This window comes from Dipodomys spectabilis, unplaced genomic scaffold (genome assembly GCF_019054845.1).
Source record: "Dipodomys spectabilis isolate Male_0828 unplaced genomic scaffold, ASM1905484v1 ptg000141l, whole genome shotgun sequence".
In the NCBI taxonomy this organism is placed as follows: Eukaryota; Metazoa; Chordata; class Mammalia; order Rodentia; family Heteromyidae; genus Dipodomys; species Dipodomys spectabilis.
The window spans coordinates 10443392-10468063 of record NW_024870818.1 but is presented as its reverse complement, the minus strand read 5'-3'; the positions used below and the strand labels follow the sequence as shown (position 1 = coordinate 10468063).

Here is a 24672-nt window from a genome sequence, read left to right as displayed (position 1 = left end):
AATGAGTAGAGAAGCTTCTGACTGAAAATATAAAGGCGCTGGGGGGAGGGCCGCAGCTCCTCTGAAATGGGCCACTTTACAACATTGGTATTTTGGAAATAAATTCCATAGTAGACAAAAATAAAACAGGAGCTTTCTTCTCCTCCATTTACATACTGCTACACAAATACTAGCTGATGAGTGCCATTTTCTTTAGAGAAAGTCTCTTTTAAGTTAGAATTTGAGGATGAGGGTCCAAAAAATAACAAAAGATGTTATTACCTAGAAATTTTCAATGATCTCAGTAGTAGAAATTAGGTCAGGTGTAAAAAAGCAACCCCTCCTAAATGTGCTATATAAAACAAACTCTAATGTCCTTTGTCTGAATGCCATTTAAGTGTTGAACTAAAAAAAAGTTAGTCACGAAGGCCTATGAATCCACACTCGAATCATCCTTTTACATTCTATCCGCTCTGCTCCGACAGTTCAAGCCCTCACGTCTCTCATCCATGTGATTTTAGTCTCTGATTCCATCCCTGCTCCTCTAGTCCTTCCTACCTATTCTAAAGTCTTCTGGAAGCATGGTGGTCATTGCTACCACGTCCTGCCCTTGGTCAAAGCCTTTCCTGACCTGGCCTTGACCTTCTTTTCTAGCATTTTTCTTGCACTAACCCGTTCATGTGCCTCGCATCTTCCTACCAGTAAAACCTCCATGTGCTTCCATTCTCCTCAGCCTCTGATCGTTACTCAGGCTGTTTGCATGTATTGGTGCAAGTCCTACCATCCTTTAAGACCAAGCTGAACATTTTCTCCTCCATTCTTTCTGGTGGAAACCATCCATTTCTCTTCTGCGTTCTTTAGTTTGTTGTTGTCATGGTTTTTGTGGCACCTGTCAGCGGCCATGTTTTGCTGTATTACTTTGTGTCAGCATCTCCTGTGCCCTGTGCTTGGCGTACACTAACACAGGCAGGAAAGCCCACCTCTGTTCCCACCACACATGGTGTCATGGCAGGCACAGAAAATGATTTTAAGTGTTGGCGATGAATAAACACATGAAGTTTTGCATAATGAGCTGTGACTTGCCTTTAACTATTAGTAGAATGCACATTACAAACCATGTGTGGGTGGACACTGTCTTTATCCCTTGCCAGTGCAAAGCACAGTATTTTATTTATTTTACAACATGCACATTTCACATGCTATGATCCACTATACAAATTGGAATTGCTTAATCACTATCAGAAATGTCTCCCTACCTCTGGTGGTTGTGAACTGGTAAAATCAAGGCTAGACAGTCCTTCCTTACTGGTACTCACTGGGACAGTCCTGGTACTTATCAGGGTCCCTGTGTGTCATGGGGAGAGAAGACTGTTCAACACACTGTCTGCAAGTTAAATGTTCAGATACACACTTGATAAGCAAGTCAAAGGTTTCCAAAAGCTTGGGCAAGCAATGTTAAAATACTTGATCTATGTGTCCTTGGTAAAGCAGTAAAATCTAAGTGGAAACCATAATTTTAGTTTATATATGGCTCCATCCCAAAGACTTGAATGAATTTCTTCTGCTTTTTCTCCACAATTGTTCTGCTTCTCAGCATGAATTCAGTTACGTTTTTCCTAAAGTGTATTTTGCTGGTACATACATATGTGTATGCCTAATGAAAAATAAACATTCATTTAATTATATAAATACAAGACACTCAAGCAGTGAAAGACAATAAAGCCTAAATGTTTATAGGATTATGGGAATTCAGTATACCCAGGGTTTTGGTCACATGGAAAATTGATTCAATAATGCTAGAAAAGAATTTGGCAGGGTTTCATAAAAGCTATAATTTAAAGTGTCAAGTTTGTTCACTATGTATATTCCATGAACATTTCTACATATCAAGTAAAGGAAAAAATAGAATTCAAAATGGCATCTCATTGATTCCATGTGAAAATGTATGTGTGTGTGTTAACATAAACAAAGGAATTTTATGTGGCAGGGAATTTAGAGAAATATAAATAGGATTTCGTAATTTAGAGTCATTCTTCTATAGAGTTGATTATACAAAGGGCTTTAGAATAATCTGTTATAATCGCTTGCTAAAGCAAATGAACAAAGATATTATTAATCAAAAAACTTTCTTACAATATGATCCATGATTCCAGATGATGCAGACAAGGAGTAGATTTTATTACTCCACCAAACTGAGCAGCTCTTTTATCGTTTAGATTCCTGGTCACTTCTAGAGAAAGGGCCATCTTTGTTTTTGCCCTGTAGTGGTGAAAGTGTTTCTACAGGAAAAGAAAACTATCCTGGACAGAAATGTTCAGCCACATGGATACTTTCTAGCCTAAATGTCATCTGCATATTAAAAAAAAACTTTATGGGATAATAGATAGATAAGCACACATTTGCCCCTAAGTTGATTTCCTCATGTTCACTTGAAAAAGCCTATGCATTTTTAATGAGTTAGGAGGACCAACTTATTATTGTCAGAATAAAAAGTTTCTCTTTCTAATTTGTCCTTTACTGTTGACATTAAGTGCTTTCGAATTATTTGTGGACTCTGTCACGGCCATCCATAATTAATGCCTACTGTGACTGGAAAGATTTGAAAGGGCACTCTTACCTAGACTCAAAAATGGCCTCAAATAGAAAAACAGCTAACTGGTCAGGGAACAATAGGTTTTCAAAGCTAAGGTCAAGTCCCCACAGGGGCATCAAAAGCCAGCAAAAATGAAAAGAAAGCCAATTATATTTCCAATGTGCATGCTATGAAGAAATAAATAGCTTATACCTGCATGCTTCAAGACAAGTGCCCAGAGAGGAGGTGTGGCTGTCGGGCCACCTCTGGATTTGTACCATTCCTTTCAGGGCTGCCCACAGCTGGGGTTGCTTGCTGGGGTAGAGAAGGTCACATAACAGAGTGGAAGCTGATGAAGCAACCCCCTCCCTGCATACATACAATCTACACAATTATCCTTAAGCCTGCCTCAGAAGGAAGAAACTTTAAAAACTGTCATTTTGAATGTGTAGATACTTGCATCCTAAGAACAAATCCATGCAGCTACACAGCTGTCAAACACAATCTAAACTTTAGAATTCACAAAGGCAAAAAGAGAAAGGATATTGAATATTTATGCAGTGCTTTTGAAAAGAATGGTAATCAAGACATTTGAGTTTTTAGAGCAAAATTACATGGTGCCTTTCCTTTGCTGTCATATCACCTATAGACACATGTGTTTTTATTAGCAGATTATGTATTATTGTGGAGTTGATATACAAAGGAGTTACAGTTACATGAATGAGGTAATGAGTAATGAGTATGATTCTTTTTGAACCATGTCTCCCCTTCTATCAGTCTCTCCCAGTTTTTCCCTCCCGTCCCCACCCATAAGATAGCCAATTCATTTTCCACATAGATCTAGTGAGCATCACTGTTGTATTTGTTCAGCCTGTTCCACATCTTACATTTCCTCCCTACCCTCTCAAATACAAACAAACAAATAAGGCAAAAAGAAAAGAAAAGAAAAACAGCAACAATGGCAACTAAAAATGTCTCTTGTTTCCTTTTCTTGGAGTTCATTTCATAGAATATATATATATATATATATATATACATATGTTTTTTTTTCAGTCAGTTGTGGGGCTTGAACTCTGGGCCTGAGCGCTGTCCCTCAGCTCTTCAGTTTATGGCAAGCACACTACCATTTGAGCCACAGCGCCACTTCCAGTTTTCTGGTGGTTTATTGGAGATAAGAGTCTCATAGACTTTTCCTGCCCAGGCTGGCTTTGAACTATGATTCTCAGATCTCAGCCTCCTGAGTAGCTAGGATTACAGGCGTGAGCCACCAACGCCTAGCTTCATAGAAAATTATTTTATATGATCATCTGTAAGTAGCTATTGAGACTTTGTCCACCACTCCTATGCATATCCTCCTTTGGCCTCTGTATGTGAATGACTAGAGTCCTATATAAATTAGCATGTCCCAGTGTGTGTGCAGATAGACAGACAGAGAGACATAATCTATCTTTATCTTCCTTGTTTCCTTCAGTATAACTGCCATCATCAGCATTCACTAAAAACTAGCTCAGTGTGAGGATTATGTGATACAGTTATCATTAATCTTAAAAGATGGATGATTCCCAAAGAGAGAGAGAAAACATAAAAAATGCAATCACCTGATACAGAACCATGCTAACAGAAACATAGCCAGGCCATACCAGTAGTGAATAGAAAGTCATTATTGGTCCCTTTTCCCAAGTGCATTTGCCAGAGACCTTGCCCAATTTGAAGTCTGGTTAAATGCAAGCATCTGGACATTGGTTGTTGGTTGTATTCACCACCTGGTGGTGACAGTCACTCCAGGAAAGTATAGAAAGTCTGCATGAAATTCTGTAGCTTTGCAGATTCAAGTTACTTTAAATCTTTAAATGATATGTAATAGTGGTTGTGGGTGGGGAGGGCTTGGTTTATTAAGCTGAATGCTTTCTTCCTCCTACTCTTATTCTTCCTCTAGACAGGGAAGAGCAGACCAGTGTTTCCCTTTTGCACAGTATTTCCCTTTTGCATAGCCACATGCATTCAAAGAATGACCATTGTTTAGAATTTGAGGTAGGATTGCTAGATATAGCCAGTAAAAATACAAGGGACTCAATTAAATTTGTTTTTTGGGCTCTACTCTAGGCCTGCCATTTGAAAGTAACAGTTGAGATCCTGAGGAGGTCAGTGGATGGGCAGGCAGTGTATCATATACTGTGTTGCTTTACCCTAATGCCTGGTCCTCTAGTCACAGGAGAGACCCTGATAGCCTGATGCAGAATGAGCTGGATCACCATCTCCTAGTCCCTGCATGGGGAGCAGAGTTTCTTTATGAACCTAGCCTTCTGACAAAGCAGCAAAAGAAAGGCTTTTTGACTGTATCTCTTCTTCTTTCTTGAACAATAAAAGAAATATAATTGCTTCTGTTGTAAATTTAATTGTACACTCTCTCTACTTTAAAAGGTTTTGAGTGAGAGTTAAGTGCTAGTGGCTCATGCCTATAATCCTAGCTACTCAGGAGACTGGGATCTAAGGATTATAGTTCAAAACCAGCCTGGACAGGAAATCCCAGAAAGTGCATCTATGGCTCAAGTGATAAAGTGATAGTCTTGAGCAAAAAAAGCTCAGGGGTAGTGCTCAGGCCCTGAGTTCAAGTCCCACAACAGTGCCTGCATGCATACACACACACACACACAGAGTTGGGGATGAGAGACAGCCTAACTGTCCTAATTCTAGTAATCATTGATAATACTATAAATGCTTAATAATTAGGAAAATATTCATGATATCATAGACGAGATAAGATGATCGGTTGTCTAGTATGAGACTGCTTTTTTCAGAGGACATTTAGGTTGAGAAAAGGACCAAATATAGGCCTAGGAATGGGGATGCTTTTAGTATTTTCTTTAGTATGTTTTCTAAATGTCCTATTGCAAGCACATGACATTTGAAATAGGGGAAAAATACAATATCAGAAATTTTTAATTGAAAATCATCTTTTGAAAGAGACTTACAAAGTTAAAATTTGAAAGAACTTTTGAAGTTAACTTTGGTTCTGATGATAGTGCTTTTATCTTGGAGGGAAAAATGGAATTCCAGCTTAAAGTGGAAAATCAACTCAGAGTCACAAAAGCAAGTGACTCAGTAAATGTCATGAGGCAGGCTGGGAATGTAGCTTAGTGGTAGAGTGCTTGCCTCACATGTATGAAACCCTGGGTTCGATTCCTCAGTACCACAAATGCAGAAAAAGCTGGAAGAAGTGTTGTGGCTCAAGTGGTAGAGTGCTAGCCTTGAGTAAAAGAAGCTAAAGGACAATACCCAGAGTTCAAGCCCCAGGACTGGCCCCCCCAAAAAATGTCATGAGTCTTGTCTCTGATACACAAGATTATCAGTCATAAACAAGACTTTTGTGACATACCTGAGACATTACCCATAATTCTGTGTCTCAGATTAGAACGTCAGGTCAGTGATTGACTTCAGCAAGCAGTTATGTCCTAGGAAGTTTGACTGATGCTGATCATGATTTTATTCTGTGCAGTCACCTGACTCTATTGTATTTCAAATATATTTGAGCCTAAAGAAGATTGTTAAGATCAAGTCTCCTTCATCTTTACAGCCTATAAATTTTTTTTGTGTTTTTGATAAAGAAAGAAGTCATTTGAGATTTGTGTTGTTTTTATGCAGCTGATGGAAAATGTCTGGTGTCGATTGGTTTGGATGATTTTCACAGTATTGTATTTTGGGACTGGAAAAAGGGAGAAAAAATAGCCACAACAAGGTAAGAAGCTGCTGGGTTCCTATGATATTTTGCTGATAGCATTCTTTGGTAAAAGATGATAGCTTTCATTTCCTGCTAAGCTTTCATCTTCAAACTCAGGTGGAAATTCACATAGAAAGCTTTCACACCCAAGCGAAAACATCACACTTGTTTTCTGGTGCCAAACCTGATGTACACCAGTTAATGTTTGTTGTAGAGAATTAGAAAATTCTGGAAGGGTTCCCAGAGAGCTCTTCATCACTTTGCTTTCAGGCATCCTGTGTATTACCTCCACCAAAGCTTTTGATCAGCAGCAGACAAGCAGCTTTCCTCAGGTTCATGCCTCGCCCCTTGTTTTTCCCCTGTCTTTGCATCTGTGAAGGATTGTCAGTGTCACTCATCAGAAGCACCATTTGTCATAGGCGGCAGCATGCAGCAAAAGAAGCCCCGCCGTGTGCATCTGCCACTTGCTTTCCGAGCAGGCAAATTGTTTCCCTAATCTCCCCCATCTTATAAATAGACTCTTCAAGACCAACTGCCGTTTATAGCCCACCTGTCCTCCCTCGCCCCGGCCTCCTTCCCTGCTGAATCAGCGCTAAGTCTGAACTTGACTTTCCACCACTTAACATCCAGCCCAGCCACGTGCCTGGCCCAGGTCAGAAGGCAAGATCATGGGGCAGCTGCCATCCAGCCAGACAACTTGTTGCCCAGGCCTCTGAAACGCCTCTTTCCTCCCTCTTCCTCACATTACCAGCGCCCTCCTGTGTGTTTTGCAACATCAAAACATGTTTAAATTCATGGTCTCAAGGCCCAGAGTTCATGTTGTAAGTTAATATTGTCCTCTCCAATGCTAAATTGGGGAAATGCCGTTTTGACAGCACAGTTTCATGAATGAAGATCTACACATTGTTGGAGACAGTGGAGGGAGCCTCGAGGACTGCAGCTGACCTTCTTAGGAGAAAAAGAGAAGCTTTTCTGATGACTACTCTCTCGAGCTGAAATTCTTGGCAGAGGGGCAGCTCATAAATCTGCCTGCACAAGTGCTTTCCTGCTGGCCCTACCCTTTCCTGCACACCGCGTAGGACACTGACTCAGCCCCTACTCAGAACTCTGCTTTCCTTCTGCACAAAGTCCTGAATTTTAGTTTATATGTTTAATAGCATACTACCTGCCTCTATAAGTAATCTGAGGAAAAGCAAGTGCCTGATTTTAAAAGACAGAAATGCCATTTTCCTGCTAGAAAATCCTCTGCCACTGTGGCTGATCCAAGTTATTTGAGAGTTAATGGAAACCAAAGAAAGAATTCTTTCTTGTTTTCTTTTTGATGGTAAAGACATTTGAGTTCAAGACCTCACACTTGCTAGGCAGGCAGTCTTCTGTTGAACCAAGCTTATAGCGCTCTCTCTCTCTCTCTCTCTCTCTCTCTCTCTCTCTCTGTGTATATACATATATATACACACACACACATATATATATATATATATATTACACACATATACATACTTTTTTTTAATTTCTTGGTTGTTTTTGAAACATCTTGCATTCTACCCAGGCAAACACTTGGACTGTGATCCTCCTTTTTTTTTTTCTTCCTATCATGGCTAGGATGACAGTTACAGGTATATCTTACATACTTGTTAGATGGTATTACTTATATTTAACTAGCACAAAATAACCTAACATATCTTAATAATGCATTTTTATGACCATTATCTTAATAATGCAGTTCACACTTAGAATTGTTTCTGAGGCCTATGAGCTATTCCCAAAACAAGAAACCTGGTGAAAGAACTGTCTTCAGAGAACATTTGGCAATCATGGCATTAGCCAAGGGCTCTTTCCCAGAAAGAAAGTCAGGGACTGGTAACGCACTTTGGACAAATACATACTAAATGTAACTGCAATTAGACATATTTATAAAAATACCTACTTGTATAATATTGACCATAGTAAACAGTTTCATAAGTACTTAAATTACCAACAAGATAATTAAGCAAAAATTCTATTTATGGCCTTAACTGACAGTGCTGAGCTAACTAAGCCAGGAGTGGTAATACATGGCTCTAATTTCAGAACTTGGAACACCGAGGCAGAAGGATCTTGAGTTTGAGGCCAGCCTGTATTACCTGCTGAAACCCTGTCTCCAGAGAACAAAACCACAGCATTGTGAGCATGGCTTGAGCGAATGCATCAGATCTCAAGTTTGAGCCCCAGTCTTGGAAAAAACAAACAAAAACTCCCAAGGCCTTAAAAAAGTGACAAGGAAGCAGTACTTTATAGAATGGCCTTGCCTGCATTCCAGGAGTCCTCTTCACTTTTCTAGTGGCCTAACTCATGGTCAGAAACAATTGACCCTTCACTTTGTACCTCTGCATCGCAGGTGTTGCCCATTGTGCCTTCTGCAAGGTTGGACTGACACCTGCCCCTGCCGGTATACTGAGCAGCAGTGGTTTCCACATCCAGGGTGGGACCCGTCTAACCCTGAGATGGCGTCTCAAACCGTGCTGCCCACTCCTGTGTCTGTGTGCTGGCAGTGTGGCCTGGCATTCCTGGAGACTACCCCTCGTGTGTGACATGGTTAAGGAAATGTGCTCTATCAGCCCAGAGGAATGAAAGAGATACAGAAATGGCAGCACTGACATAAGATCTCTAAGAGACTTGAGCCAACCTTTGTTAGCAGTTTCTTTATACCTTTGCTAATTTAGATAAGTAATTGCAGTCATATTAGAAATGGAGAGAGAGAGAGAGAGAGAGAGAGAGAGAGAGAGAGAGAGAGAGAGTGTATCTAGGGTTTGAACTTAGTGACTTACATTTTGAAAGCCAGGAGAAGTAGACTTTTTATGAAATCTTATGAGTTGTTTGTATTTTAGGCCTGATTGGCCTTGGACTTCAATTCTCCTGACTTCAGCCTCCCAAGTAAGTAGCTAGGATTACCAGTGTGAGCTGCCAGGGTTTGAACTTGAGACCTCATACTTGCTAGAAGGTACTCTAGCACTTCAGCTTGCAGTGGTAGCAATCTTTGCTTTAGTTATTTTTTTTTTCGGATACAATGTTACGCCTTTGCCTTTGGCCATCCTGAGATGGTGGTCCTCCTCTCTCCGCTTCCTAAGTATCTGGGATTACAGGCACACACTAATACCCTGAAATAGCAGCTCACTCACATTTTACCTGGGCTGGCTTGGATCCTCTTATCTCACTGTAGCTGGGATCAAAGGCATGAGCCACTCTGCCTCAAGTATCCATCTTCACTTTTGACTCTTAAAGACAAAACTGGAGAAAGCCTTCAAATCAATTCCACCTCCTCTTCTTCCAGCTTAATAGGATCCAGAGACACTGTTTCTCTCTCTCATTTTACTTTTTGTTATAAAAAATGCTCAAAAATTACACAAAAGTGGAAGGAATAGAAAATGGAACACCCTTGTGTAGCAGTCACCCAACTACAATAATTACCAGCATCCCACAAATCTCTCTTCAGTTGTCACTCTTTTTCTCTGTCTCTCTGTATCTGTCTCTATCTGTCTCTGTCTGTCTGTCTGTCTCTGTTCTCATATATCTGTAATCGTAGCTTGAGAATAGGAGGTTTAAGGTTCAAGGCCACCTGGCAGAAAACTTAACAGGTCCCTTATAAATCCATAGCTAATGGCTATGGCAGGTTGAGGTCCTCTCAAGAGGATCTTGATCCGAGACCAATATGGGCAGAAAAGTCCATGAGACTCCATCTCCCTGGGAGTAATCTGGACACAGTGCTGCACGCCTGTGATCCCAGCAAGATGAGAAGCCTAAAAGTAAGCAGATGGTGACTCAAGTGTGATACCAGGTGGGAAGCAAGGCTCTATTCTAAAAATCACCAGTGAAAACTAGAGCAGAGGTGTGGCCCAGACTACAAGCATGAGTTCATGAGTGTAAACCCTAAGTACAGCCAAAAAAAGAAAAGAAAGGAAGGAAAGAAGAGGATTGAAATCTCAAAATATTGTATCGCTGGATCTGAACATGCTTAGCTGGACATTTCTAACTGGAAAGGGGCAGTTTTAGGAATTGTCATGCTGTTATTATTAAGTAAGGAGAAATAAAATCTTTAGGACTGAGTCTTTTTGTCCAAAATTAGAGAAATATGACTTTTTAGGTTGGTTTGTTGTTGTTTCGTGGTACTGGAGTTTGAACCCAGGGCCTTGCATTTGCTAGGCAGACATTTAGCCACTTGAGCCCAGCACTTTTTATTATTATTATTATTTTTGGGTCCAGTCGTGGGGCCTGAACTCTGGGCCTGTGCGCTGTCCCTCAGCTCTTCAGCTCAAGGTTAACACTCTACCCCTTGAGCCACAGCACCACTTCCAGCTTTTTTCTTTTTGCTTATGTGGTGCTGAGGAATCGAACCCAGGGCCTCAGGCACGCAAGGCAAGCGCTCTACCACTGAGCCACCTTCCCAGCCCCATCACTTTTTGCTTTCATTATTTTTTGGAATAAGGCCTCACATGTATTCCTGGCCAGTTTATATCATGACTTTTCTGTTATAGCTGAGAAGACAAGTACATGCCACTCCACACAGTTTTTTTAAAGATGTAAAATACCTTATTGTTATTATTATTATTATAAGGGTGGTATACAGAGGTGTTACAGTTAAAGGTCAAGTAATAACTACATTTCTTTCTAAACAATGTCACCCTTTCCTTCACTGTCTACTAGTTCCACCCCCCCATCTCTACCCACAACTTGTATAGTTCACTTTCTTTCTTTCTTTCTTTCCTTTCTTTCTTTCTTTCTTTCTTTTTTTCTTCCTTTCTTCCTTCCTTCCTTTCTTTCTTTCCTTTCTTTCTTCCTTCCTTCCTTCCTTTCTTTTTTTCCTTTCTTTCTTTTTTCTTCCTTTCTTTCTTTCTTCCTTCCTTCCTTCCTTCCTTCCTTTCTTTTTGTCAGTTGTGGGGCCTGGACTTTGGGCCTGGGCACTGTCCCTTAGCTCTTTAACTCAAGGCTAGCCACAGTGCCACTTCTGGCTTTTTCTGCTTTTGTGGTGCTGAGGAATCGAACCCAGAGCCTCATGCATGCAAGGAAAGCACTCTACCACTGAGCCACCCTCCCAGCCCTGTATAGTTCATTTTCAACATGTGTCCAGTTGCCTTAGTGTGTTCAAGGTAATGTTTAATGTGAATAGTTATAAATTTTTTCCTGACCATATTGAGTGCCACTAAGTAAAAATAATACTTTTGAGTTTACACATACACATACATAAACACACATGTGCACACACACACACACTCACACACACACAAGTGTCATGGGCAGGTAAATGGTGGTTCCATGTTCTGCTTTTAAAGAAAGGAGGATGTACCTGGTGCTGGTTGCTCACTCCTGCAAACCTAGCTACTCAGGAGACTGAGATCTGAGGATCACAGTTCAAAGCCAGCCCCGGCAGGAAAGTCTGTGAGACTCTTATCTCCAATAAGCCACTAGAAAACTGGAAATGGTGCTGTGGCTCAAGTGGTAGAGCGCTCACCTTGAGCTGAAGAGTTCAAGCCCCACAACCGACAAACAAACAAAAAAAAAGGAGGACGGCATACAACCTGTGCGGAGAACCAGCCTGTGTATAATTAGCTTTTTAAAAAATTCAGGTTTCTCAGGAAACAGGAAGATCCAAGGGCTCAGGCTGAAGCATCCATTAGTTCCTGTGTTATTGTGTTGAGTGTCTCTTAAATAATAAATGAGTGTTACATTTTTGTCAAGTATTTTTCAGCCTCTGAAAATAGTAATATTAAAATAGTTATACATTAATAGTAATACATTAACACAATGAGTTGTAGTATTATTTAACTCCTTAATTTACTTTGAGCTACCCTTGCATTTGGTCCTAATGATGCATTATTTTAAATGTTCATGTCGATTTTCTGATTTGCATTCATGTGGGCTATTATGCTTAACATACACAGAAGCAATGAACCAAATAACCCTAAAAGGAATTCAGGAAAGGCGTGCTCTCTGTCCTAGCTGGCTCCTGGACCACGATCTGCCTATTTTTGGCTCCCTGTTGTAGCTGAGTGAAAGGCGTGTTCCACCCCACCAGGAATTCCATGCAGTCCCATCATGGTAGCATTGATTTTTGTCTTATGGAAGCATTCTGGTGCATTGTAAATATTTCATTAATTTACACAAAGCATAACTACATAGCCTTTAGTGTTAGTATTGGGGTAAGAAAAGAGGACAGGAAAGCCACACTCATCACTTCAGTATGGGCCCCTGTTCGCATTATAAATCATGCTCTAATTTGGTTGTACTTTTTGGTGTGCTTCATGAAAGTCACACCAGATGCATACTGTTAATAAAACACTGTATCACCACTTTCATCCACACTGGATTATTTTCCCTCTTTGTCTGTTTCAGGGGACATAAAGATAAAATCTTTGTGGTGAAGTGTAACCCACACCATGTGGATAAACTGGTCACAGTTGGGATAAAGCACATCAAGTTCTGGCAACAAGCAGGTACTGTTGTGGGGCCTTTTCACTTCCGGATTGATAGTGTGGCCCTTTGCAAAGGGCACCTGGCCACTATGAGGACCCCTGTGCCAATTAAGCTAAAACAGAACAGAAATAAATATTCCCTCCCATGTTACTTTGGACTGTTTAATGTCTAAGCTATGAGGCTATATGGTGCTATGCACACTTATCAGTATCTAGAATGCTTTGGGAAATAGTCTCCTGGGAAAATGATTATTTTTATCTTGAGTTGTCTGGTGCTGAAAGCAATAATTATGGTGGACTGCTAAGCAGGAAATAATCATTTTGGTTGGGTGAATAAAGTTTCCAATATTTTGAGGGTTCTTTTATTAATTTGTCATTGCATGAATTCAACCCTGCCCCTGAGCACAGAAAGTAGTTAAAATAAACACTTGTGCTGGTGGCAATGGGAAAGTAGGCATAGGAAAACATGGAAGAATAATTTGCCCTCCTCACTAATAAATCAGACCTGTTATGGTAATCACGTCTGAATTATTAGCTCAATCACTTTTTTTTTCTTTTTGTGCTGGTACTGAACTCAGGGCTTAAACTCAGGGCTTAGGTACTGATCCTTAGCTTTTTCGCTCCAGGCTGACACCCTACCACTTGAGCTACGGCTCCATTTCTGGTATTTTGGTGATTAATTGGAGATAAGAGCCTCTCCGACTTTTCCGCTCCAGCTGGCTTCAAACCACAATCCTCAGATCTCAAGCCTTCTGTGTAGCTAGGATTGTAGGCATGAACCACATGGCTCATTTTGTGCATCTTTGTGTACTCACGATGCTAACACACTGGCTGTTCATTGAAGATGGTCATACTACCTGATCATAGGAAGTGTCTGCTTTTTAAAAAATACTGAGTGTTCTTGGTCTTCTCCAGGTGGAGGCTTCACCTCCAGGAGAGGTGTTTTTGGAAGCGTTGGCAAACTAGAGACAATGATGTGTGTTTCTTATGGGCGAATGGAAGATCTCGTGTTCTCAGGAGCCGCAACTGGTGACATTTTTATTTGGAAAGATGTTCTGCTCCTGAAGACAGTGAAAGCTCACGACGGGCCCGTGTTTGCTATGTATGCGCTGGATAAGGTGCAGTGTGCTATTCAGAAAGGGTTTCTGGAATTTTAGGGTGTCTTTAGAAGGACCATTAAGAGGATGCCTGGATCTAAAATTAGTTCAGTTTAAGTTAGGAAGTAGCTGTCATGAAGCTCTAGTCAAAGGAAGATAAAGAGAACACACAAATATTTGTATCATTTCTTTTTCATCAATAACCATTTCCTTATTTACAATTTCTCTGCATTGCTGGCTCTAATCCCTAGGAGACTATTAGGAAGTACAGGGATAAGGCACAGTATAGTGGCTCATGCCTACAATCTCAGCTACTTGAAAAGTGGAGACAGGAAGATCACATCGTAAGGCTAACCCTAGCCAAAAGCTAGTGAGACTTTTATCTCTAATAACAAGCTATACATGGTGAATCATGCCTATAATCTCTAGCTGCTCTGCGGTATAGGTAGGAGGATCATAGACCCAAGGTGGTCCAGGGAAGAAAGCATTAGATCCTATTTGAAAATTAACTAAAACACAAACAAACAAAAACCTGGAGGCATGCCACAAATGGTAGAGCATTTACCTAGAAAGCTCAAAGCCCAGAGTTAGAAAACATAGTACTGAGCTGGGCACTGGTGCCCCACTCCTATAATCCTAGCTACTCAGGAGGCTGAGATCTGAGGATTGTGTTTCAAAGCTAGCCGGGCAGGAAAGTCCATGAGACTCTGATCTCCAGTTAACCACCAGGAAACTGGAAGTGGCGCTATGGCTCAAGTGGTAGAGTGCTAGCCTTGAGCTAAAGAACTTAGAGACAGCACCCAGGCTCAGAGTTGAAGCCCAATGACTGACACAAAAAAAAAACACAAAAAAAGTGTGAGTAAATCTAATATATAGTTCAGCAATGTCTGTTGCCTTAGTAGCACAATGAGCAGATACCAAGTGATTTACTTCTTGTCTCACACATCAACTAGTTATGATGAAAGTGATTTTCATAACCAGTTTGCTCCTGTGTAGACAGGTTCAGCTTCACTGAAAGTGACAGAATGAAGGCTTCTCATAAACATAATACTGGATACAACAGAATAGGAGGTCAACAGTTATAGCTCTTTGTTGTTTAGGAAATGACAAGGAAAGAAGCCTATATTTTTCAATACTGATGCAATGTTTTTGTTAATATAACTTTAATTGTGTGTGTGTGTGTGTGTGTGTGTGTGTGTGTGTGTGTGTATGTGTGTGTGTGTGTTAGTTCTGGGGCTTGAACTCAGGACCTAGCTAGGACCCTTAGCTTTTTTGCTCAAGGCTAGTATTCTACCACTTGAGACACATCTCCACTTCTGGCTTTTTTGGTGCTTAATTGGAGATAAGAGTCTCGTGGGCTTTCCTACTTGGATTGGCTTCAAACTATGATCCTCAGATCTCACCTTCCTAAATAGCTAGGGTTATAGGCATAAGCCACCAGCACCTGGCTTTTAACTTTTATTTACTTTTTTTTTCTTGAGATGGAATCTTACAATGCACCCTTGATTGTTTATCCTCCTGCTTCTACCTCCTAATACTGGGATTACAGGCACGGCCTCCCACACCTGGCTCTTCCTAAATATTTTCAGTCTGTAGTCACAAGATTCCATAGATGCAGAAGGCTAACTGTAATAACAATAATTCATACTGAATTGCATTAAATTAAAAGCTTGAAAATGCAATGGAAAACTTAGTACTTCTCAACAACAACAACAACAACACACACATACACACACACACACACACACACACACACACACACACAGAACTCTTCCAAGAACAGTTAGTATATAGGATAAATTTCCAGAGAAGAAAACTATTTCTATAATTAAGAAATTGTAATCTTGGACTAGAATAAAGGTTGTAGTTTTTTAAAAGTCCAACATGTCAAGCAGTTTAACATGAAACAAGTTGGTTTTATTATACAAATACTGATGTTTTCTCTTGGGGGAAACCATTTAGTTATTGAATATTAAACAGGCTTCAGTGTGTGTGTGTTAGACATTAGGGGTAGAATATAGGGCCTCCTGTGCTATTCAGGCCTCTACTATTGAGTCCCTACCCCAACACTTTTCTTTTTCTTTTTCTTTTGTTTGTTTGTTGGTCGTGGGGCTTGAACTCTGGGCCTAGGTTGTCCCTGAGCTCTTCAGCTCAAGGCTAGCACTCTACTAGGAGATAAGAATCTCCAGGACTTTCCCACCAGGGCTGCCCGCAATCCTCAGATCTCAGCCTCTCAGTAGCGAGGATTATCAGCGTGAGCTACCGGCTCACTCCAGTTCATCTGGTCGGTGTTTGTGAGGTACCAGGAGCTTTGCTGATGTTTGTGGCTTTCCTTGTCATTTGGGAACTCATATTCAGGAAAGAGGAGAACAAGGCCCAGAACCAGCCAGCCATGGGCCAAGGGCTGACCAGTGATCTAAATGTCTATGAATAGACACACAGTAACAAAACAAACAAACAAAGAAAAAAAGAAAGAAAAAGAGAAAGAAGAGAAAAAAAAGAAAGTGCTTAATATTAATGGATGCTTCTAGAAAAAAATACCATACGAAGATTGTTAGCACCAGGTTTTTAAGTCTTAGGCAGAAAATATACCTAAGGCTACCTTCCCCAGGAGGAGTCCTGTTGGGTGGTTGACTAGTTGGTGGCTTGGATGTGTCTATAATTCTTCCTTGTGTGCCTTCCTAGGGTTTTGTCACAGGTGGAAAGGATGGAATTGTGGAGCTCTGGGATGACATGTTTGAACGATGCTTAAAGACCTATGCCATTAAGAGAGCAGCATTGTCAACAAGCTCAAAAGGTGCTACCTCCAACTGTCCAATGGGAAGCTTTCTGCTTTCAATATGCTACACATCCCAGTAGTAGCTTATTGCCAAGTCAGTTCTCCTCCTTCCGTCCCTGGTGGAAATACCAACACCACTTCCTAGTATATGGTGCTTTAGGGCTAGAAGAATGAAACATATACTAACTATCAGTCTTCTTATTGTGGCACTAAATACAACATTTCCCCACTCAGGTCTACTTTTGGAAGATAACCCTTCAATTCGTGCCATCACTCTGGGCCATGGCCATATCCTGGTGGGGACCAAAAATGGAGAGATTCTGGAAATTGATAAGAGTGGCCCAATGACGCTGCTTGTACAGGTACTGTGTGTGCACATGTTGTGAGACACAGTTCCCCTTAGGACTGTGGCTGGGTTGTGCAAGGGTTGTGTGGTCTTCTGCTGCTGCTATGTGATGTGTTTCACAAACCAGCAACAAAACTGGTTTGTCATCTGTTCCTGTGAGTGAGGAGTCTGAGCAGGGGCCCGCTCAGGCTATAGTTCAAATTCATTCTTGTGATTGTAGGATTGAGGCTTTCCTTCTTGCTGGTTGCTGACCAGAAACTGCCCTCAGCTGGTGCGGGCTACTCAAAATTCCTTGACATATAGCATTTCTCATTGCCAACAAGGAAGGAAAACTTACCCCATTGTCACAAGCAGCGGGATCCTCTTCTTCACACACAGCATCATGAACTCTCTGTCACTTGTGCCACCTTTTGTCGTCTGGAAACAAGCCACAGGTCATGTCTCAAGTGAAGGGAGGTGATTGCACCAGGCTCTGAGAACCAAGAGGTTCACGAAGGTCACCCCACAACCCTGTCATTGCACTCCATCCTCCAGACACTAAAAAGTACCCCCTCCCACAGTTCCCACAACCCTATCAATGGCAATACCTTCTCTCATTGAGAATCTTCTCACCCAAATTAGGTCTAGACATGTGTGGGGCTCCTGAGATGATACCATTTTCCTCCCTGTATGTCTGTGTCTCTGTCTGTACATCTGTCTGTCCCTCCCTCCCTCTCCTTCTCCCCTTTTCCTCTCTCTCTTGCTCTCTCTCTCTCTCTCTTGCTCTCTCCTCTCTCTCTGGTGAGAGGAGATAGTTATCTGCTCCTCCCATACTGAGACACAGCCTCCTCACTCCACCCTTCCATCCAGAATCATAAGTAGATAAAACGAGATTCAGAAGCTGAGTAACGATAAGATCTCCCTTGAGGGAGGGGGCTGGATATGGACCTGGGTAGAGGTTTCTGTCTGCTGGGGTCATGGGTGGGCCTTACTTGCAGGTGAGTAGTCAGAATCAAAGTTTAGGGCCCAGCTCAGGCAAAACATTAGTGAATCCTATCATAATTTTTGTTTTTTAGAATGTTTAATTGTTATAATAAAGGTAGTGTACAAAGGGGATACAGTTACATAAGTCAGGTAATGAGTACATTTCTTTTTGGACAGTATCACCCCTTCCCTCCCTCTCTCCCATTTTCCCCTCCCATCCCACCCACCAGCTGTAGAGTTCATCTCAATCTAGTATCTAGTGAGCACCACTGCTGCATTTATTCCTCTGTGACCCTCCAATTCTGTGGCTTCCCTTGCCCTCCCAAAGACAGGTAAATGAACAAACAATGCAAAAAGAAAAGAAGCCAAAAACAGCAAGAAAGAAAAAAACCCTCTTGTTCCCATTTCCTGAACTTCATTTTGATGAATATTATTTATATGATCAGAAGCACATAGACATCACACCTTTGGATTCCTCTTCTAAGAGTATCCTCCTTTGGTCTCACTGTGTGTGATGTCTAGAGTGTGAATGTCTGTATAATTTGCCATGCCCCAGTGTGGGTCTAGCTTCTGCATATGAAAGAAAACATTCACATTTTTGTCTCTCTGAGCTTGGCTTACCTCACTTAACATGATTTGTTCTAGATCCATCCATTTTCCTGAAAATGACATAATATTATTTCTAATGGCTGTGTAAAATTCTGTTGTATATAGATACCATTGTTGGCCCCATTCATATATTGTGGGGCATCGGGGCTGTTTCCCAGCTATCTTGGCTATTGTGAATAGTGCAACAATGAACATGAATATACAAGTGTCTTTACAGTATCCTGGCTCTTGATGTTCTGGGGAGATGTCCAGGGGTGGTATGGCTGGGTTTTAGGGAAGATCCATGTTTAGTTTTTTGATGAATCTCCAGACTGCTGTCCAGAGTGGTTGTACTAGTTTACATTCCCACTAACAATACAATAGGGTTCCTCTTCCCCCACATTCCTACCAACATCTGTTGTTCAAATTCATGATTTTGGCCAATCTAACTGGAGTGAGATGAAATTTCACAGTTGTTTTGATTTGCATTTCCTTTATGGCAAGAGATGATGAGCATTTCCTCATGTGTTTCTTTGCCATTCTTACCTCTTCTTCTGAGAAGTCTCTTCTTAGCTCCTTTGCCCATTCGGTGACTAGTTTATTAGCTTTGGGTAGAGTTGATTTCTTGAACATCTTGTTTATTTTGAATATTAAGCCTTTGTCAGATGTATTGCTGGTAAAGATCTTCTTGCAGTCTGTTGGCTGTCTTTCTAGTTTAATAACTATATCCTTGGCTGTGTAGAATCTTTTTATTTTCAAGTAATCCAATTTGTCACACCTCTTTCCAATTTGCTGTGCCCCTGGGACACTTAAGCTTCTGCCTATGCCTGTAAGTTTTAGTGTCTCTCCTATTGCCTCTTGCAGTAATTTCAAAGCTTCAGGCCTGACATTGAGGTCTTTGATCCACTTAGAGTTGATATTTGTGCATGGTGACAAACAGGGATCCACTTTTAGTTTTCTGCATATGGATGCCCAGTTTTCCCAAAACCAGTTATTGAAGAAGCTTTCTTTTTTTTTGGGGGGGGGGTCTGGTTGTGGGGCCTGAACTCTGGGCCTGGGCGCTGTCCCTCAGCTCTTCAGCTCAAGGCTAGCGCTCTACCACTTGAGCCACAGAGCCACTTCTGGCTTTTTTCTTTTTACTTATGTGGTGCTGAGGAATGGAACCCAGGGCCTCATGCATGCAAGGCAAGCGCTCTACCACTGAGCCACCTTCCCAGCCCAAGAAGAAGCTATCTTTTACCCCCTGTATGTCTTTGTATCCCTTATCAAATATTAGATGACTAATGATACTGCTTTATTTCCAGGTTTTCTAGTCTGACCCATTGATGTTTGATATATTTTTGTGCCAGTACAAAACTGGTTTTGTTATTATAGCTCTATAGTAGAGCTTGAGGTCTTGGGTTATGATGCCACCAGCATTGTTTTATTTTGCTTAGAACTGCTTTGGCTATTTGAGGTTTTTTGTTGTTCCATATGAATTTTTGGATTGTTTCTCTATCTTTATTTCTTTATTTATTTTTGTCGATTGTGGAGTTTGGACTCTGGGTTGGGCGCTGTCCTTCAGCTCTTCTGCTCAAGGCTAGCACTCTGCCACTTAAAGCACAGTGCCCACAGCTGGCTCTTTCTGCTTATGTGGTGCTGAGGAATCGAACCCAGGGCCTCATGCATGCAAGGCAAGCACTCTACCACCGAGCCACCTTCCCAGCCCTCTTTATAAAGAACTTTATTGGTAATTTGTTAGGATTAACTTTGTATATCATGTTTGGCAATATGACATGTTCGCAATATTGATTCTACCTATCTGTGAACTTGAAAAGTCTTTCCATTTCCTGATACTATCTTTGATTTCTTTCTTCAGATTTTTATAGTTTTCACTATAAAGGTCTTTTGCTTTCTTGGTTAGGTTTATTCCTAGATTTTTCTTTTGAGGAAAATGATGTTGTTTTCCTTATTTCCCTCTCTGCTTGTATATTGTTAGTATATAGAAGAACTACTTACTTTTTATTTTTACTTTTTGTTGGTTGTGGGGTTTGAACTCAGTACCTGAGCACTGGTCCTGAGCTCTTTGGTTCAAGGTTAGTGTTCTACTGCTTTGAGCCACAGCTCCATTTCTGGGTTTTGGGTGGTTAATTGGAGATAAGAGTCTCACAGTGACTTTTCTGCCCAGGCTGGCTTCGAACCACGATCCTTAGATCTCAGCCTACTGAGTAGCTGGGATTACAGGTGTGAGCCACCAGCCCCCATCAAGGCTACTTATTTTTGTGGGTTAATTTTGTATCCTGCTACTTTTCCAAAGTTATTGATCATCTCTAAGAGCTTGGAGATGGAGTCTTTTGGGGTCTGTGGATGTAAGATTGTGCCATCTACAAATAGGGATAGTTTGAATTCTTCTTTCCCTATGTGGATCCCTTTCATGTCTTTTGCTTGCCTTACTGCTCTAGATAGTAATTCCAGAACTGTATTTAAGAGGAGTGGAGAGAGTAGACATCCTTGCCTTGTTCCTGATTTTAAAGGAAATGGTTTTAGTTTTTTACTGTTCAGTGTAATGTTGCCTGTTTGTCTGTTGTATATAGCCTTTATTGTTTTGAGGTCTGTTCCTTCTATTCCTAGCTTCTCCAGAGCTTTTAACATGAGTAGGTGTAGAGTTTTGTTAAAGACATTTTCTGCATCTGTAGAGATGATTGTGTGGTTTTGTCTTTGGCTCTGTTGATGTGATGCATTGCATTTATTGATTTATGTATGTGAAACCAACCTTGCACCTCTGGGATAAAACCCACTTGATCATAATAGTGAGATCCTGTCTTAAAGAACAACTCAGGTATAGTGATATACATCTATAATCCCACCTATACAGGTGACATTGGCAGGAAGATCAGAGTTTGCATTTGGCCTGTGCAAAAATGCAGATCCTATCTGGAGAATAACTAAAGCAAAAGGAGTCCTGGGTGCAGCACAAGTGGTAGAGTACACATGAACCTGAATCCAAACTCCAAGCCAACAAAACAAAACAAAATAAAAGCACTCAAAAACACTACAGCTAATTGTGGCAGGCACCAGGATAAGAATCATGAGTTATAGTAGCCTTGAGGTAGGACCTCTAGGCCTTTTCCTTTTAAATGAATTCCTTTTTTTTCTGTCCATGGCTTATAAAATTTAAAATTATTGAAAACTGTTTTTAACCCTCAAATGTTTGAGAAATTAAGTTCCATGCATGCTATATTCATAATTTTTCAGGATTTTTACTATAATATGATTTTTAAAGTATTGCAAGATTTAAACTTTAAAAAGAATGTAAGTAGTATTCTACTATAGTTCAGGTGATTTTGTTTAAAGGTGTTTAAAGCTTGATAATGAAGGCTTTTCACCTTTTGATTCTTTACCATTCTATTCTCTATTTCTGTTGCTCTAATAGTAAAACTAACCTTGGCCATCATTTATTGGTCACTTATTGTGTGTCAGGTTGTTGAATTGTACATTTCTCTCTCACCTTCACAACATATTTTCTCAGTTAAAAATGTTTTGTGGCTGGGTACCAGTGGCTCACGCCTATAATCCTAGCTACTCAGGAGGCTGAGATCTGAGGATCGAGATTTAAAGCCAGCCTGGGCAGGAAAGTCTGTGTAAACCACCAGAAAATGGCAGTGACTCAAGTGGTAAAGCACTTGCCTTGAGCTGAAGAGCTGAGGGACAGCGTCCAGACCCAGAATTCAAGTCCCATGACTGACAAAAAAAAAAGTTTTGTGGACTCACACCTATCATCCTAGATATGTGGCAGGCTGAGGTCAGGGAGATTGAGACCAGCCCAGGCAGAAAAGTCGGTGTTTCAGTAGAAGCTTGGTGCGATGCTGCCCCCTGCCATTCTAGCTACAAAAGAAAGTGAAAAATAGGAGGATCTTAGTCCGACTCTGCACTCAAGCAGGAAGTGAGATCATGTTTCCAAACAAAAGGGCAATAAAGGACAGAAGGCATGGCTCAGCAATAGAACACCTGCCTAGTAAGATCAAAGCCCTGAGTTCAAAGTCCTGGTACTTCCACACATTCACAAAAATAAAAGTGTTTTATTTATTTTATTTTATTTTAATTTCTTTTTTATTGTGAAAATACTGTACAGAGGGGTTACAATTACATGGGCAAGATAATGAGTACATTTCTCATCAAGCATTGTAGCCTCCTCCTTTGTTTCCCCTTCCCATCCCTTCCCATCCTCCCCCCAATAAAAATGTTTTATAAGTGAGGGACCAAAGGCCAGAAAATTGCTCAGTCATTGCTAAGAACTGAGGAGATAGGACTCAAACCAACATGTGTCAGACACTGGCCCTTTTACTTTGATATTCCAGGCCTTGTCTTGTCCCTGTCTTGTCCCTGTGGATACTACAGAAAGCTGCGGGTAGTTAATGGAGCTAGTGGAACCTTCAGTCCATTAGTCTACCATCTTTTCACCCTACCTGGCTCTGTGAGCTATCTGTTTTCCCCCTCAGTGCCTCTGGTTCCTCCTCTGCGCTACCTCTTAGGTACCATTTGCTTCTAGGTAGATGCCATGGTTCCAGTCAATGCTTGCAGGGGCTCCTGCAGGGTCCACTCTGTGTGCTAGAAGGAACTAGGTCTCTCTACTCTCTCAGGACTCAAAGTGCTGTTCTACAGATAGACAGCGAGGCCAAGTTCAGAAACTACAGAACCAGTGTGGGTAAGATCAAACACTGTTCCGACGTGGGGAGGTGTCAGAACCTCTAATGCTGTTCTGAATGCAGTCTGATACACTTGCAGGGTTGTTTGCTGTTTAAGAGAAGGAAAGCTAGTTTGGAAGATGGGATGAGAGACATATAGTAGATTATGGAAATTCCCATGTATATACTTGAATATAATCAGCTCTCTTTGTTACATTGTTGGCCATCAGCATTATGGATAATGAGTAGCAGGGTAAGATCCTTGGCCCATTTCCTTGGCCATCCAAGGTACTTCTGGCCAAACATCCTCATTCTTTGCTGCTATGTCATGGAGGAATTCAAATTATCCAATTGTGAAATAAGTTCAGCCCAGTAATTTGAAAGACTATCAGGGTCTGCACTCTTGTTCTCAAGTAAAATGGACTTACACACAGGAAACTCTCAGCATAGCCAGACGGGAAGGATGGGTGGGGTACACAGCTGACCCAGTCTCTGTGACTAGGGCTGGGGATAGGGTGAAAGGCTTCCTAAGAGCACTGGGGTCATACAATGTGAGGTGTCCCAGATGCAGTAAATCAAAACCAGTATCCACGTCCTTCCATCCTTCCATGTTTTCTCAGCTATCTGAATGCCAGGTGCCTTTGGAACATTGCATCTTGTACCAAATTACTGTTTTTATCAAATAACTTTCCATTCTTTGGAAAGCCAGCTATTTCCAAAGCACTCCAATTCTAAGCACCTTCCAGAGACCTGCTTGTGCAATCTTCCTGTTTGCTTTCCCCCTAAGCAAAGGCTTCTTGTAATGAGCCACTAAAATCAGGAACTTGGTAAATAGTCTGGTCTGTTTGATTGCTTTATAGCACCATTGCTTTACTGAGTGCTAAATTAGAATTTATTTTCTTCCTGTTAAGTGGTCATTTTTTAAAGTCCTTTTTGGATTGTTCCAGCCCGTGTGTGTGTGTGTGTGTGTGTGTGTGTGTGTGTGTGTGTACATGTGTGTGCGTACGTACCGAGTCTTGAACTCAGAGTCCGGGTACTATTGCTTAGCTTTTTCACTCAGGACTAGCACTGTACCATTTGAGCCACATCTTTGTTTTTAGCTTTTTGATAGTTAATTGGAAATAAATGTCTCCCAGACTCTCCAGAACAGTCTGGCTTTGAACAGCAGTCCTCAGATCTAAACTTTCTGAGTTGTTAGAATTACCTTCACCTGGTTCAGCATCTTAAGTAGTTTTCTGATGCTTACTGTAGGCACAAGGACAGACCAAGTTGTGAACAGATGTTGAGCCTAAGCTAATACCCAGGACAATCTAAAATTTGGATTTATTTCTGCTCAGCTAGATGCTGTGCATTAAAGTCCTGAAACTAGAAATAAGAACATTGCTATGGGGGCTGGGAAGGTGGCTCAGTGGTAGAGTGCTTGCCTTGCATGCATGAGGCCCTGGGTTCGATTCCTCAGCACCAAATAAGCAAAAAGAAAAAAGCCGGAAGTGGCACTGTGGCTCAATTGGTAGAGTGCT

At 41.1% G+C, this 24672-nt stretch overlaps 1 protein-coding gene across 1 annotated transcript in view; it reads left to right on the top strand.

Moving 5' to 3' along the window:
* Positions 1-24672, top strand: part of Eml6 (EMAP like 6) — a 244991-nt gene that overhangs the window by 153288 nt on the left and 67031 nt on the right. The window contains exons 16-20 of the mRNA XM_042691135.1: positions 6194-6287; positions 12636-12736; positions 13631-13833; positions 16498-16609; positions 16826-16953. Coding sequence (XP_042547069.1) covers positions 6194-6287; positions 12636-12736; positions 13631-13833; positions 16498-16609; positions 16826-16953 — 638 coding nt within the window. The remainder of the gene's footprint in view (positions 1-6193; positions 6288-12635; positions 12737-13630; positions 13834-16497; positions 16610-16825; positions 16954-24672) is intronic.